A 15354-nucleotide genomic window follows, 5' to 3' on the forward strand; every position below is an offset into this window, starting at 1 on the left:
TTACTTTGTGAGGCACGAGTGGTTCTAGATTTCATCTTGGGCCATTCTGCCACTGTTCCTAGCCCCCTGTAGATGCCAGAGCCTTTGCCGGGTATCCCGAAGGTACCAAGCTGAATAAGACCATGTCTTTACCCACTTGGGAATGTTGCAGTCCCCCTAAGGGGGAGAAGACAGCTATAGGAACAGTTGTCATTCCTGCCAGTGTGTGGGCACAGCCGGGTGAGAGCAGTGAGGCAGGAGGGGGAAAGGACAGTCTGCTTTCTTGTTCTGAGCCTCACTCCAAGGGCGTGGCCTCCCTGAAAGCATGCACTGCTCCCCCCTGGGGCTGCTGCTCCAGGTATCTAACCAACCCAGCACTGTTTAGCAGCCTGCACATCCCCCAGGGATGTAGCAGCAGCCCTGAGGGTCCCTCGTGGCCCTGGGCAGGGCATGGGGTGGACTGGGCCAGCAGAGGCAGGAGGTCCAGGAAGGCAGTGTAGGACTGGAGTCCACCAGCCTGGCCAGAGGCTCCATCAAGCAATACTCCGAGGCTGTGAGGTTCTGGTTGCACTTGGCAGGACGGGCCCTGAGGGCTCCGAGCCAGCCTGTTTCCCCCAGGGCAGCTGCTCCAGGGAAGTGGCTCAGCATCCTTGCGGCCCTGTGCTGGGCTCCTAGCAGCTGCCTTGAAACTCCACTGCCTGGGGATGGGTGCGCCCTGTTGGTCCTCAACAGCGCCCCTTGGTGGACTGGGGCGAGGGGCACTGCCGGGGAGGAAGGGCCTAGGTCGGAGGGGTTTAGGAGCAGCGCCTCTGTGGCCTGAGCCTTGCCATTGAAAGTGTGGTACACCCACCAGTAGCATCAACGCCATGGGGATCATGTAGGAATTCGCAAACCCTGGGCCCCACCCCAGAGCCTTCGTTTTAGCAAGGTTCCCCATGATTCCTGCGTGTACTGCCCAAGGTCAATGGTTTCCAAATATCAGCCTGCGAGGGCCACGTCAAGTCTCACCTGGAAAGTTTATTCAAATTGCAGATTCCTAGCCCTTTCCAGACCAGGATCGCCGGTGTGAGGGTTAGGAATCCACAAGCTCTCTGTGCGTTTTTTAAAAAATCAAGCTATAATTCACATACCATAAAACTTACCATTTTAAAGTGTACAATTCAGTGGATTTAGTATTGTCATAGTGTTGTGCAGCCATCACTGCTGCCTAATTTGAGAACATTGTCATCACCCCCCAAAAAAGCCCCGTGTCCGTTGGCAGTCACTGTGCATTCCTAATGCGCAGATTTCATGTTTTCAATTGTGAACTTTCTCTCTGCTTTCATTTTTTAAAACTGTGGTGAAAACCATAACATAAAAATGTACCATCGCAACCATTTTTTAGAGGACAGTACTGTCGTGTTACCTGTATGCACATTGCTGTGCACCAGAGCTCTAGAACTTTCTCGTTTTGCAAAACTGAAATGCTCTACCCATTGTTGGCTTACATCTTTATGTCCATTCAAACATCTAAGTCTCCAGTGTGCAGAGTTCTGTGCCAGGCCCTTTGGAAAGAGCAGGAGGGACAAAGACAGACTTGCAAAGGGGCAGTGACACAGCCCCTGTGCTCAAGACAGAAATCCTGCTCCCTGAGAAGCACCCAGGGTTCACAGTGACCTGACAGTGAGTGCACGATAGTTCACTTCACCTTTGCTCTGTGCTCCACGCTGGCAATGCGTCCCTGGGAAATGGCCGAAAAAGTAAATATGGGCATGGCAAATGATTTTTTCCCATGTATTTTTACTCAAATCCTGCAGAATGTGTTCCTGCCAGGATTAAATAAAAGGAACCAGCTGAACTCCAAATCCCACTGCAGTCACATTCAGAGAGTCCTCACATTCACGCCGAGAAGCAGTTTGCCTTCCTGGGTGCACAGGATCTGTTCACAAAATCCTCCCACGTTTCTCTGGCAGATTCAAATGGGCAATCAAATCGCCAGTTGTGTGTGTGTGTGTGTGTGTGTGTGTGTGTGTGTTCATTTAACAGCACAAATCTATGACAATACCCCCACAGTTAATGCCCTTCCCTTTGGGAGGTTTTTGATGCCTTGGGATCTGAAGACAGGCAGCCCAAGTTTCAGGCATTCCCCACAACCCCTGCGGGCGGTCCTTGCTAGCATTTTAATCATGAGGCTGGGAGTGGGTGTTTGGGGACAATGACACGACAGGATTGAAGATGTTCAGCTGATTCAGGCCTAGGGAGCTGGCCTTTGCCTCTGCCCACACATGGGACCAGCTCAGTCATCGGCCTGAAATGACCAGGCAGTGCAAACAGGTGTGCCCTGGCCAGGAGTGCACTTGACTCATCTCTCTGGTATTGACTGCATGCTGGGCTCCATGGGGAACCTGAGGATGCTTTGGGCAGAGTCACATGGATTAGAGGCTCAATCTAGATAGGAAGAGACCACACACACACACACACACACACACACACACACACACACACACGGGCACACACACAGGAGTGACAGAAAATAGTGGAAGGGCCGTCCTCCAGGCCAGGAGAACTACGTAGCGTTTTGAGCAGTCAAGTGGCAGAGACTAGAGCCACTTGCCTGGACCATTGCTGTGTCTGGAAAAGCCAAAACCCAGACACGCAGCTCCTGTCGTTTCCCACCATAGGACCCAGGCCCTGGTTGGCAGGACTCGGAGAGCTGTCTACTCTGGCTCTTCCCTAAGTTTTGATGTTAGAGTCCAGCTCACCTCCACCTGTGTCCAGCCAAGTCCTCTGGTCCAAGGCAGCCTGTCCACATGGCTCTCTGCCGAGGGGCCTTTTCTCCATTCTAGTAAGAGCTGTGAGCAGTCTGCCGCAGCCGGGAGAGGCTTGGCTCCTCAGAAAGAAGTCTCCCCGGTCCTCAGCCCACCCTGCTGCACCATGGCCAGCTGGGCTGAGTAGTTGTTGGAGGAACGCTGGTCAGCCTTCAGTGCCTGCCTGCCTACACGCTTCCTCTAGGAAGCTCACCCAGAGGCAGGTCAGGTTTCTCAGAACATCCCATCTCGGAGCAGGGGCTCCAGTACCTCCCTGTCTCCCACACAGGGCCAGGCACGCGTGCTCAGGTGACAGTTGTTCTTAAAAATGACAGATAATTCCACTCCTCCTGAATGGCCGTCTGCTCACACTTTGGGTGTGAGCCCATGACACATTTGGTTTTCATACTGCCCTGTGAGTGGCAAAGGCCAAGTGTGGAATAGCATTCCCCCTTAGCTGGTGAGGGCCTGAAGCAGGGGAATGGACCAGGTGACCTTTGGTGTCATTGTGCAGTGATGGCGTAGCAGCAGGTCTCAGAGTGGAGCCCCTCATCTGGGCAGCCAGGGCTGAGCTGGGCTTTGCCATTGACCAGCTTTGTACCTAGAGTCATTTTCTGTGACTGCTGTTAACAAATTACCACACACACTTAGCAGCTTCAAACAGTCTTACAGTTCTGGAAGTCAGAAATCCAGAAAGTTCTCACTGGGCTAAAGATCAAGGGGTCAGCAGGGCTGCGTTCCTTTTTGGAGGCTCTAGGGGAGAGCCTGTCTAGGCTTTTCCAGTTTCTAGGGGCTGTGTGAATTCCTGGCTCGTGGCCCTCCTCCATGTTCAAAGCCTGCGTGCGACAGCTGGTGTTGTGTTTCGCACATGCACCACTCTGACGCTGACTCTGCTGCCGCCCTTTTTCACTTGTAAGTACCCTGTGATGGCACTGGGCCCACCCAGAAAATCCAGGATTATCTCCACATCTTAAGATCCTTATTTACTTCTGCAAAGCCCCTTTGGCCATATCATTAACAGTCATAGTTTCCAGGAGTTAGGGTACGGTTGTCTTCAGGGGGCTGTTATTCTAACTGCCATAGTATCCTTAACTTAACTTCTCTGTGCTTCTGTCTCCTTATCTGTAAACTGGAGACCAAGTCCCCATCTTACAGGTTGTTGGGAGAATTGAATTCATGGATACAGAGAGCAGAGCGTGGCACCCAGGAAGGGCTCCGTAATGCTTGCTCTTGGCATCATTACTTTCATATTTCAGGAAGCATCTGGGCTCCTCAGTAGAGGGCCTAACAGTGGATCTGTGTGGATGAATAAAGTCTGGTTGAGGGGCATGTTAATTGTCTGCTCGGTGAGGAAAGCCTTGGCATGGAGCCCGAGTGTGCAAGACGTGTGTGTGTGTGTGTGTGTGTGTGTGTGTGTGTGTAAAGGAGAAGGGATGTATCTAACTCTGCCCTTGAAAGCTGGAGAAGGAGGTAGACCTGCCATGGAGACCCCCACACAGGCAGAGGGATGCAGATACCAAGCTGAGGGAGGGACCCTAGTATCTGGGGAGGTGCCCCCTGGTCAGGGAGCAGTCGAGCCTTCCCGGGGCCATAGCTTCTTGTCTAAGCAGCTCTGGTTTGATTAAGGGGACGTTCCAAAGCCTGATTTCCTCTCAACTTAGACGAGAAACTGGAGAATTTGTTATAAGCTAGGGGCCCAGTTTGATAAGCTATTGCCTGATTCCCTAGACCTTCTAGACAGATGACTGGAGGCACAGAGGGCATCCACCTAGATTCCTCAAGAGGCCTCACCTGTCTCCCCAGCCGAGGCAGAAGTCACCACCCCAGCTCAGCCCATCTCCAGTCTGGCTGCATTGGCCTCCCGCATCAGGCCTGAGGCTGGGCCAGGCCTTGGAAAGGGGTGGAGCTGTGGTAGGGAGGAAACAGGCTGGTCCCTGGAGCTCAATTACTGCAGCTTCTGGGCACCCTGTGGGAATCTCAGGGCTGAGGCTGGGGCGATTTGGGGAGCCTGGGGGCAGCTGCAAAGAGTGGGAGGCCCAGCTTCTCCTCTCATGCTAGGGAGGGAATTTGTGAGGGCAGCAGAGTATCCCTGTCCCAGGCCAGGCCCCTTCGGGGTACCACAGCCCCGAGGAAGCCCAGGGTCTGTCCCTTGCTCCTCTGTAGGTCTCACAGAGGTGAGGGAGGCCGTAGAGATCAGTCAGAGCTTCGTCCAGCCTTAAGCAGCAGCTGGGACTTGTAGCCAAAGAATCAGGGGTCAGACAAGGCCTGGGGCAATTCAGCTCAAGGCCAAGGGCCCAGAAGGATGCCCAAGACAGAGTCCCAGCATTTGAAGAACTTACTTCTGGTGGGAGACAGGTGGGCATTACCAGTCAGAGAGCAACCACGTGCTAAAAGAGGGATGTGGGGTGTTCCTGCTGAGGGGTTCGCCTGCCGAGGGGTGCTCCTGTCAGGGTGTGTTCCTGCTGAGGGGTTTCTTGGAGGAGGAGGAGGCATGTACTAGGTGGAGCAGAAGACAAGAGTGAAGAACACACACAAAGGCAAGAGGCAGCCGGAGAAGCAGTCCCCTGCTTTGCCAGGGTCAGTGTGTCCCAACAAGGTACATAACTTTTGTCAGCAGAAAGCTTCAGAGACGTCTTAGGCCAAAAGTCAGCCTGGGCTGCTCCTGTAGAAGTGGAGGGGGGCGGGGAACTCAGACCCTGGACCGTGGCCTTCCCCTCCAACTTCCTCAGTGGCCCCCGAGGAACGGCTTGTAAGTGCCAGCTCCCTTCAACGTGGCTGAGGACAGCGCTCCCATGCAGCCATGGGAAAAATCCTCTGAGGTCTAGGGGTTGACCCTTCCTCCCTTCCATCCAGGATGGACCCTCCAGGGGACCTGCTAAAAGTGCACGTTCAGGTGTCTGGTGCCTGTCAGGGGCCGTGGAGCAGGGCAGGTATCCAGCTGAAAGTGCCAGGAGGAGACAGAGGCCAGCCTCGGTGGGGAGGGGTTGGCAAGGCCTGGGCACAGCCCTGGTGTGTCTCCTTGGAGCTCCGGTCTCATGGATGTGACAGCACTGGCTTGGCAGTGACGACCCCAGGGCCGGGACCCTCTGGCAGGGGTGGCCTGGCTGACCCCCCATGTGGATTCCTTGACTCCTGCCCCACACTCTTCAGCATGTTCATCATGTGTACGATCCTGACCAACTGCGTGTTCATGGCGCAGCACGACCCTCCGCCCTGGACCAAGTATGTCGAGTGAGTATCTTCAGGGCCTCTCAGCCGGCCCCTCCCTCCCTTCCTTTCCGTTCCATGCTATGGCTCCGAAAGTCACCCCAGAAGAAGTCTGGGTCCAGGCCCAGGGACTCACCCAACTGGAGGGGTTATCCTTGGCCCAGCCCCTACCCTCTTTTTCCGCCCTGACTTCTGCCGACTTCTTGCTTCGAGTTGTGCTCTCAGAGGAGGAGGTCTCCAGGTTGGCAAAGTGGGGGTTCCTCCCTGACGCATCCCAGAGAGTGTTGACAACTTTGGAGAAGGCTCTGAAATAATAATAATAATTAATAATAATTGATTGAGCACTTAGTGCATACCAGGCACTATCATTGAACAATAAGCATTAGCTTTTTTAATCCTCATGGCAACCCAGTCGGGTAGGTACAACCGCTATTCCCATTTGACAGATGAGGAGACTGAGAATTAGAGAAGTAACTTGCCCGATACCATGCGGCTAGGAGGTGTGGCCACCAGGGCTATCCCCGCGTCACTACCACACTCTGCTGCTTTTCCCCCCAAGTCCTGCCTCCTTTAAACATTGCAGTTTTAGCAAACTGCTTCTCATCCTTCTTCCCAAAGGAAAGCACTTTACCCACAGGTGCTAAGCAGACCTAGTAGGTGCATTTGGCTCCTGTGTTTAGGAGACTAATAGAATGTTGGGGACAACCTCTCTTACCAAAGCTGCTTGCCTGGTGGCTGTCCCCATGCACACAGCTCCCAGCAGTGCGGCCAGTGCCAGCGCCTGCATCCAGTCGCTGAGACCTGGAAAACACATAGGTGTGGCCCTCTCCCATTCCAGCCCTGTGGGCCACCAGGCATTTGGGATTCTTTAGGCTGCCCCAGGCAGAGAGAACAGCCCCCCACCCAGCCTCAAGTGTTAGAACGTCAATCCCCTTTCTAAGCTCAAGATAGACAGCTGTACCCACCTCTTCTGTAGACAGTTGAGGATGGACCATGCTCTCCTCACTAGCTGCTGAGGACCCACAAACAAAGGCAAGGGGCCATGGCTCTGAGTGTCCTTACTGCCTTGTGAGGCAGATCCAGTGGCCACCACATACCTATGTACGTGGACTCCCAGGACTGGAATGAGGAGATAAGTGGAGGGGGTCCTTACCTCAAGACAACCAAGAGAGAGAAGATAGAGTTTCAGATGGGTCCATGGATGTCACTTGGTAATGCTGGATAAACAAATGGGAAGATGGGTTAGTTAGCCAGAGGTCTGAGACAAAGCTCCAGCCCTCTATTCCAACTCTGTGGGGGCATTGCAGAGAGCCTGGTCTCAGGGCCCCTTGAGAGAGGGGGGCTGCACAGGGCTCGTGCCATGTGGGGGACCTGGCTAAGCTGGCCCGTGGGCTTCCACCTCCCTGAGAACCCCGCCGGTCTCTCCTTTCCAGGTACACCTTCACTGCCATTTACACCTTTGAGTCTCTGGTCAAGATTCTGGCTCGAGGCTTCTGCCTGCAAGCATTCACCTTCCTTCGGGACCCATGGAACTGGCTGGACTTCAGCGTGATTGTCATGGCGTAAGTATCTTGCGCGCTGTGCTGAACTGTGCCAGGCCAGGCCACCTGAGGGGCAAGTGCACCACCCTGGCATAGAGCTATAGAACAGCCCACCTTCCTGCTATGGCAGGAGGAAGACGGGACGGAGACCCTCAGCTCATTCTGGTGGGGAGAAATGGTCTTCAGTAGCTCAGGCGGGCCATCGTGGTCAGGTCTGCTGGCTCTTCTGTGGCTCCATGGCAGCCCTGTGCTCAAAGGACACCATTAAGATTCTGGTTTAGCACTCTCTGCCCTTTCCACCAAGGGAAACCAAATCTTATAGCCTGAAATCTCTGGACCACTGAACAGCAACCTGGATTCCAAGGTGATTAAGAATGAAACTAGTAAAGGGAGAGAAGGGGCCTGGAGAGGTGACCAAGTATCCCCAGGATCTCATGCCAGGCCCACCAGCACGTCTGCTCTCCACTCATAGACTCCATGCCTGGCACATTTTAAGGTACCTAGTCACTGACATGATCCAGTGGGTCCTCACACCAGCCAGAGAAGTAGGCTGGATGGGGGTTCCTTACCCCCATTTTACAGATGAGAAAACTAATGCCAAGGACATACAGGGAGCCTTCCAGAAAGTGAACGTGACCTCTGACCTACTGCCACGCAGGCTCAAACCCCCCTCCTCACCGGGGAGGAGACCCTCACTGAGGGGTTGGGTTGAAACTCTGGATGTCTTAGGCAACGGGTGCTGTCTCCTGGTGGGCACTGATCAGTATGGGCCTTCCATGCAGGAGTTGTGATCACAGGCTCAGTCATCAAATCCTTCCTGAAAGCCTGATATGTGTGGAGAACCCACTGCGTGCAGGGCTGGGCACTGCACCTTGGCAAGGAGCAGAGCTGGTGAGGGTTGTACTTCCTGCTCTTGCAGAACCTCAGTTTCCCCACTTGTGAAAGGACGGTGGTTAGCCTAGGGGGTATCAGAGGTTCAGTTTAGCGCCTACTTTCTATGATTCTTGGATTCACAGAATCCACCTATTTATGATAAAGTCTTTTTTTAACCCCAAACATAAGCAGTCCTGACCTCAGCTGTGCTGTGAGGGAGGGAAGAGAAAGAGGGACCTGCTGATGGGGCACTTTCAAGGTAGATGGAAACCCTGATAGTTAGAAAAGGCATCAGAGCCTCTGTTTCTAGGTAGCTGTTTCCATTTTACAGATGGAGAAACTGAGGCTCAGAGGTTACCACTTGCCCCAAGTCCAGTGCAGATTTAGGCCTGGGCAGAGCTGAGTGAGCCAGAGAAAGAGTAATGGGACAGGAAGATGCAGCGTGGTGGAGGGGGACAGGCTGTGCGGCCTTACAGGCCGTGACAAGAGCCAAGTGTCATGGGAGCCACTAGCGGGTAAGAATAGGGAGCGACATGATCTGATTTACGTTCTGCAAAGATCACCCTAGCTGCTGTGTGGACAGCAGATGAAAGGAGTGAGGGTGGAAGACACAGAAGTTGGGAGGCTGTTTTTGTAGCCAGGAGAGAGAGGATGGCGGCTGGGACCAGGGTCCAGGTGGACAAGGTGAGTGACGTGGTCGTAGTCTGGATATACTGTGTTAAGTAGGGCTGACAGGAGGCCTCAGGGTAGTTTCTGGCTTGAGCAGCTGGATGAATGGTGTTGCCGTTTGTCGAAATGGAAAAGGGAAGGAGGAGCTGGCTGCCGGAGGAAGGGAACCAAAAGTCCAGTTTGGAATGTATTATTTGAAAGCATCCAGGGTGAAACATTGAGTTGGCAACTGGATATTCCAGCCTGGAGCTCAAGAAAGAGGTCCGAGGTGGAGATATAAATTTAGAAGCCATTAGGGTGCAGGTGGTATTTAAAGCCAAGAGACCAGATGAGATCATCCAGGAGTAAGTTAGCCAGAGAAGGGAAGCTGCCTGGAGACCGTACCATGGGACGCTCCGACGTCTCAGCGTCAAGAAAGAAGAGGATTGAGGGAAGAAGACTGGAGGGAACTGCCAGGGTGGGTGGTGGGAAACCAGGAGAGAGCACTGTCCCAAAAAGCCAACTGAGGGACGTGACTCAACTTGAAAGATAACGCGAGGTGGCTGAGGAAGGCGAGAACGAAGATGGGACTGTTGGAGAGGACGACGTGAACATCACTGATGACCTTGACAAGAGAGGTTCCAGAGGAGTGGAGGATGGACGCCTGATGAGAGAGGCTCAAGAGAGAGCGGGCGGAGGGGAGGCGGAGCGAGTAGAGACACCAGTTTTGTGGAGTTTGCTATAAACAGGCTCGAAAATAAGGTGGTGGCCAGAGGGGAAGATGGGTGAACGGACAGTTAAAGAAGGGAGGTGTCTTTGCAGGCTGAGGGGAGGGATCCAGGAGAGGGAAGTTTGACGGTGGAGGGTGGGGGCGATGGGGAATTGCAGGAGAGAAGCCCTTGAAGCTGGCCGCAGCTGGGGGAACCCAGGGCCTAAAGGCGCAGTGGCCTTAAGAACAGGGAAGGCAAAAGTTCGGGTGGAGACGGAGGTGGATGGATAGAGTGGATGATGAGAGAAATAATTTTTCTTCTGATTGCTTCTATTTTTCTCAGTGATAAGAAGCACGATCATTAGCTGAGAACATCTCTGAGGTCTGAGGAGAGAGGGAGCTGGGAGGTTGCGTTGACTTGGGAATGAGTAGGATGGCTGCTGGGCCCAGGCTCCAGGGTGCCTTACAGGAAAGGCGCAGTGAGGGCCTGGTATCACAGGAAAGAGGCTCCACGGCTGAAGACACAGCGCCTGGCTGAGCCGTTCCTACCTTCCCTACCTTCCCATCCTGGATGCCCCAGCCCTGGAAAAGGTGCCACCCTGGGCCCCTTGTGGGACAGCGGGAACCAGGCTCTGGCCTGTCGTCAGCCCATGACTCTGGGAAATGCTCTGCATGACCTCAGGCCCTCAGCAAGTCCTCCTGTCCTCTCTTAGGGGAGCAGCCTGGTCTCTATCCCTATGGGGTTCCACAGGGACCTGCTACTTCCACTTGGAATCACAGAGCAGGTGTGTTCTCCTCTCACCGAGGCCTGCCCGCCTTCACTCTGTGCAAGAACCCGGGGTGACAAAGCAGAACAGGGCCTCAGAGGCCACCAGACTATTTCCACATTTGTGAATGTCTCACAGAAATGGCACCCTCCCTTCTCCTAGGGCTGCAGGGACTCAGTGGAATGTCAGCCGTGTGCCCTGGGCTGCATGGGCCCAGCAGCTTTGACAGGGATTCTATTATACCTTATGAAAAAATTAGCTACTGCCATGGTAATGCAGTGAAATGCATTTTGCTATAGCCAACGTGGTTCAATAACAGGCGACTCCTAGGATCACCGAAGGAGTCGTAAGTGGCAGAAAAGTTCTAATCAATGAAACTCCCAATCTCACCTCTATTTTACAGATGGAGAAACTGAGGCTCAGAGAGAGGCTGCTCTTGCCCAAAATCATAGAATGAGCCAGCAGCAATGCTGGGACTAACACCAAGTCTCCTAGCTCATAACCGTGAGAGGCACCCCAAGTCTGATGTTTCTGGCCGGGTTTCGACCTGATCCCCCACCTCCTCCCAATTTAGAGTCTGTGGGAGGGTTGGAGGGGGTGGCCCGAAACCCGACAGCCTCAGCTTGCAGCCCTCCAGCCAGAGCTTTTCCTCTGGCCCCCTCCCAGCTGGGCATTACCTGCTAGTTAGCACAGCCTCCTACCTTCTGGGGTTGTTATGGAAACCAAACCTGGAGGGGAAGGGGGGGAAAGCAGAGAGAAGAGGGTGGCAATCATGCAGTATCTAAAGTGCTGGCTGTACCCTCTGCCTAGCAGCCCAGGAGGGGCCATCTGCATTGAATGGGAGGGTTGCACAGTACGGTAAGGGTGGGGCCAGAAGAAGGCCAGTGTCTGTCTTTCCTCATGGTTACTCAGCCTCCAAAAAAGGCCCCTCTGCCCTGGGGCTGGTGTAATGAGGTGGAATTCTCACCTACCACCCTCTGCTCTTTCCATGTCAGGGCCCACGCCCCCACCCCCGCCCCACTGTCTGCCCCTGCCCAGCAGCTTGGCCTTGGCAGAAAGAGTAGAATGGCTTGGAGGAACGTTTTGCCAGCCTGAGGGGCAGAGCTCCACGCCAGCCCCCACCCTCACCTCGCTACTGCTGATACAGATACGGGTCTCTGCTGCCTGGCCACACTCCAGGGCCCCAGAGAGGCCTTGCTGGGGCCTAGGACCCCAACATGGGGAGCATCCTGGCCCAGGCTCTGAGTCTAGTAAGAGTCAACAGCCCTCATTTCACAGCCAGGGTCACAGACACACCATGCCCTCATCCAGCGCTGTGCCCCACGGTCAAGACTTCTTCCTCTGTAGGACTGCTCTCCCACATGTGTGCAGACTTCACCAACACGACCAGCAGCCTCTCTTCTGTCCTCAGCCACTGGGCTGGCTTTCCCAGCCTGTGCGAGCACACACCTTGGGATCTGGGGATCTCGGCTTCTCTGAGCTCAGAACCAGCTGCTGGGGGGGCAGGTGACCAATGGAGGGCAAGTACTGTCTGTGCTGGGAACCCTGAGGGCGTGGGGGAAGGCAGGTTCTGCATGGCCAGGCAGACAGGTAGAATCCACTTCACTGAAAGCACCAGGGGACAGACAATGTCTGTACGTGACAGGAGGGGAGAAGCAAGGACAGTTGGTTCCCTCTCTGGTCTGCACAGTGCTCCCCTCACTCCCTGTAACCGGAAGACACAGACTTGAAACCAACGTCCCAAACAAGAAAAGCTATTTTCCCAGGCCACACCCATTCAACCAGCAGCAGGAAACTGGGCCCAGAGCAACCAGCCAGTGAAAAACCATGGCTTCCATGCGATGGCAACATTGGCAGTGTCCTAGGTTCAACCTGACAGTCTCATGGCAGCACCACATCTGGACAGAGAGTCCAAGCCTGAGAGAAGAATGTGGAAGAGTGGCCTGAGCCTCTGAACCATAAAAGAGAATGGAATAAACATCCAAGGCTGAGAGAGAGCTTGGACCAAATTAATAGGCATATATATATATATATGTATGGGCCAGAACAAGGAAGGTGACTTCTGCTTCCCACTGCAAGATGGGGCTGCATCCGATGGCTGCACTGGAGGAAGATTTATAAGCTGACTTGAGTCCAGGGGATGCAATGGAAATCACACCACAGAAACGATCTGTTGTGTGACCAGAAGGAACGCTCTGCTGACTTCCCATCTCTGAAGGGATGTGATGAGTTAGGAGGGAGCGGGCAGGGTCCACAGGGCCCCATGACGATGGAAGGGCCCATGAATGGACGTAGAGTAAGCTGGTGTCAACCCAATGTCAGAGCTGGATCAGACAGGACCCTGCGGACCCCAGGACACTGAGTCCTTTGACACAGCCTGCCAAGTCCTTCCCTGTAGACACCCAAGCCTGAGGGCAGATTCAGGAGCTCTGAGTCGGGTGGAGGAAGCTGGAGGTCCAGACAGACTGGCAGAGTGAGTCCAGCTGCACTGTCCTCCCACCCTTGGCACTCACTCGGTGTCGCTGGGCTGACGTCCTGGGTCTGACATCACGCGGGCACCAAGTCAGACACACTTGGTTAAACATCAGACGTCCTGAGTCCACTGTCCTTTGTTAAACATCACCTTCGGTTAAATGTCAGACACCCTGGATGCGAAGCCTTTGGTTAAATATCACAAGTCACTTGCCATTGTCCCGATGGCCCTGGTCACACACTGTCCTTCTATCTCTCAGACATCCTGGTCATGTGGCCCATCCACACGTGTCCTCACACTCTGCTTGGGCAGGTCCCTGCCTCCCAGAGATGTCTCCTTCCCCCTGTGCCTGTGGAGGCCATGGATGGACAATTGTCCAAGGTGCAGGAGGGAGCCCCACAGCCACTCAACCCTGCTGAGTGTCACTCAGGCCCAAGCAGACCCCGAAAGCTGCTCATCTCCAGATATCACTCCTTTGGAGATCCAGGGCCTTCCTTGGGGGACACTAAGGGTCTTGGGGTGAGACTGGAGTGGACTCATGGGGGAGGGGCCAGATCGCCTAGGACCCCACATCCTGCTCTTTTCTTGTGTTGGCCACTGCCTGTGACTAGTCAAGGAACTAAATGTTCAGGCAACGTCCCTTCTCATCTTCGAAAGCATCACCTTGGGAACTCTGCTTCTCCGGTTGAGTACTCAGGTTGCCTCCACCTCCTGACATCAGAGACTCCTGAGCGCCTCCTCGCAGTTTGTGGTTGGAAGGAGAAGGGCAGCGCTCAGAGACCCAGCCACACCTTCGTGGTGGTCTCGGCCAGGGCTTCAGGATCCCGTGGATCCGAGCAGCCAGGCACGAGCGGATCACTGACTGCAGAAGACGCAAAGCAAACCTAGGACCGGAAACCCACCTGCTTCCTCTATCACCTGGCCAGTGCCTCCCGGAAAATACTTTCCCTCTTCGCCCCGCTGTGTCCCCATCCTCAGACCTCACTACATGGTTTCATGTCATGGTCCCCAGTCTTGTGGGGAGTGTGGCAGAGTAGTTGCCTCCTGGCACTGGATGTTCACCAGACCATCACTGAGAAAGCCACCTGGGGGCTTGCTGTGTGGACATCCTAAAGGGACCCTTACTGAGTTCTCCATGTCAAGAGGGTTGAGATCAGGACGGAAATCTGGGGAGGGGGCGGTGTCGGGCCCTCCACAGCCCTCCCTGTGGGAGGGGGAGAAGGGAGAGGGCTGGCCGGGAGGGCAGACTCAGGTGCTGCTTTGTAATTCCCAATAACTGTGGTTTGATTCTGCAGGTATGTATCAGAAAATATAAAACTAGGCAATTTGTCGGCTCTTCGAACTTTCAGAGTCCTGAGAGCTCTAAAAACTATTTCAGTTATCCCAGGTAAGATGCCCAGGTTTGCCTCTCAGATCTCAGCTACAAGTGACTCTCTCTCTGTCTCCCCTCCCCCTCCCCCCACCACTGTGTGTCTCTTCCTGGCGTGTTGTCACTGTCTCGTGTATGAATTTCCCTCGTTACAGATACACAACTGAATTTGTGGACCTGGGCAATGTCTCAGCTTTACGCACCTTCCGAGTCCTCCGGGCCTTGAAAACTATATCAGTCATTTCAGGTGAAAATCAGGTTAAACGCCAAGGCTGGAGGGAATTTCCAGCCACCTGGGAGCCACAGCGACCCTCAGGAAGGCCCCTCGAATGTGCCTGTCACCAGAATACCTTTCCCAGAGCTTGGGTGTGGGAGCAGTCGCCAGTGGACACGGCTGTCCCCTCAAAACCCACTCTCACAGACACCAGAGGGTGTAGAGCACCCCATGGCAGGTCCTGGACAGAACGCAAATTCTTCCCAAGATAGTGATTTCTTTCCCAGACTGAACTTCGCTATTTGAATAGCTAAAAGCTTGTGTGTAACTTGCTTCCACCTGAAGCATCATCCTCTGGTAAGGATACCACAAACACACCCAGAACAAAAATGGAAAACTCCGGCCTCGTCTTTTATGACTGAGTGCCCAGTCCCTGCCTTGGGACCCTGCTGGTGATCTATGCACAGCTGGAGCCCCAGCCCCATTTTGTGAAATGGAGCGTACTCTGTGGACAGGTGTCGTCTGGCCTTGGCGTCTAACTGCCCTCGCTGCACGGTGCGGTAGAGGTTTAGCAAACCATGCATGGTAGCCTCAGGAAGAAATTCTCCCTGACAGATGTTGGCAATTGTACCCGGAAATCTTCTAAGCCCAGATGGCCTCTCTAGAAAGTCAGTCAACCCCATCCATCCAGGAAAGCTCTCAAAAGACGTCTGATGATTTCAGAGCCCAGAGGGCAGTTTCCCGAGGCTGCTTCCAGAGCGTGTTCTGAATGCAGCCGCTCTCAGAAC

At 54.2% G+C, this 15354-nt stretch overlaps 1 protein-coding gene across 3 annotated transcripts in view; it reads left to right on the forward strand.

Annotated features, from left to right (window-relative positions):
- Positions 1-15354, forward strand: part of SCN5A (sodium voltage-gated channel alpha subunit 5) — a 94882-nt gene that overhangs the window by 20359 nt on the left and 59169 nt on the right. The window contains exons 4-6 of one of the 3 annotated variants that reach the window (XM_074312597.1): positions 5906-5996; positions 7406-7534; positions 14279-14370. In XM_074312597.1, the coding sequence (XP_074168698.1) occupies positions 5906-5996; positions 7406-7534; positions 14279-14370 (312 nt within the window). Of the gene's footprint in view, positions 1-5905; positions 5997-7405; positions 7535-14278; positions 14371-14507; positions 14600-15354 lie in introns of all 3 variants that reach the window. The other 2 variants (XM_074312598.1, XM_074312596.1) reach the window with 2 other exon arrangements.

This window comes from Rhinolophus sinicus, linkage group LG10, assembly GCF_036562045.2.
Source record: "Rhinolophus sinicus isolate RSC01 linkage group LG10, ASM3656204v1, whole genome shotgun sequence".
In the NCBI taxonomy this organism is placed as follows: domain Eukaryota; kingdom Metazoa; phylum Chordata; class Mammalia; order Chiroptera; family Rhinolophidae; genus Rhinolophus; species Rhinolophus sinicus.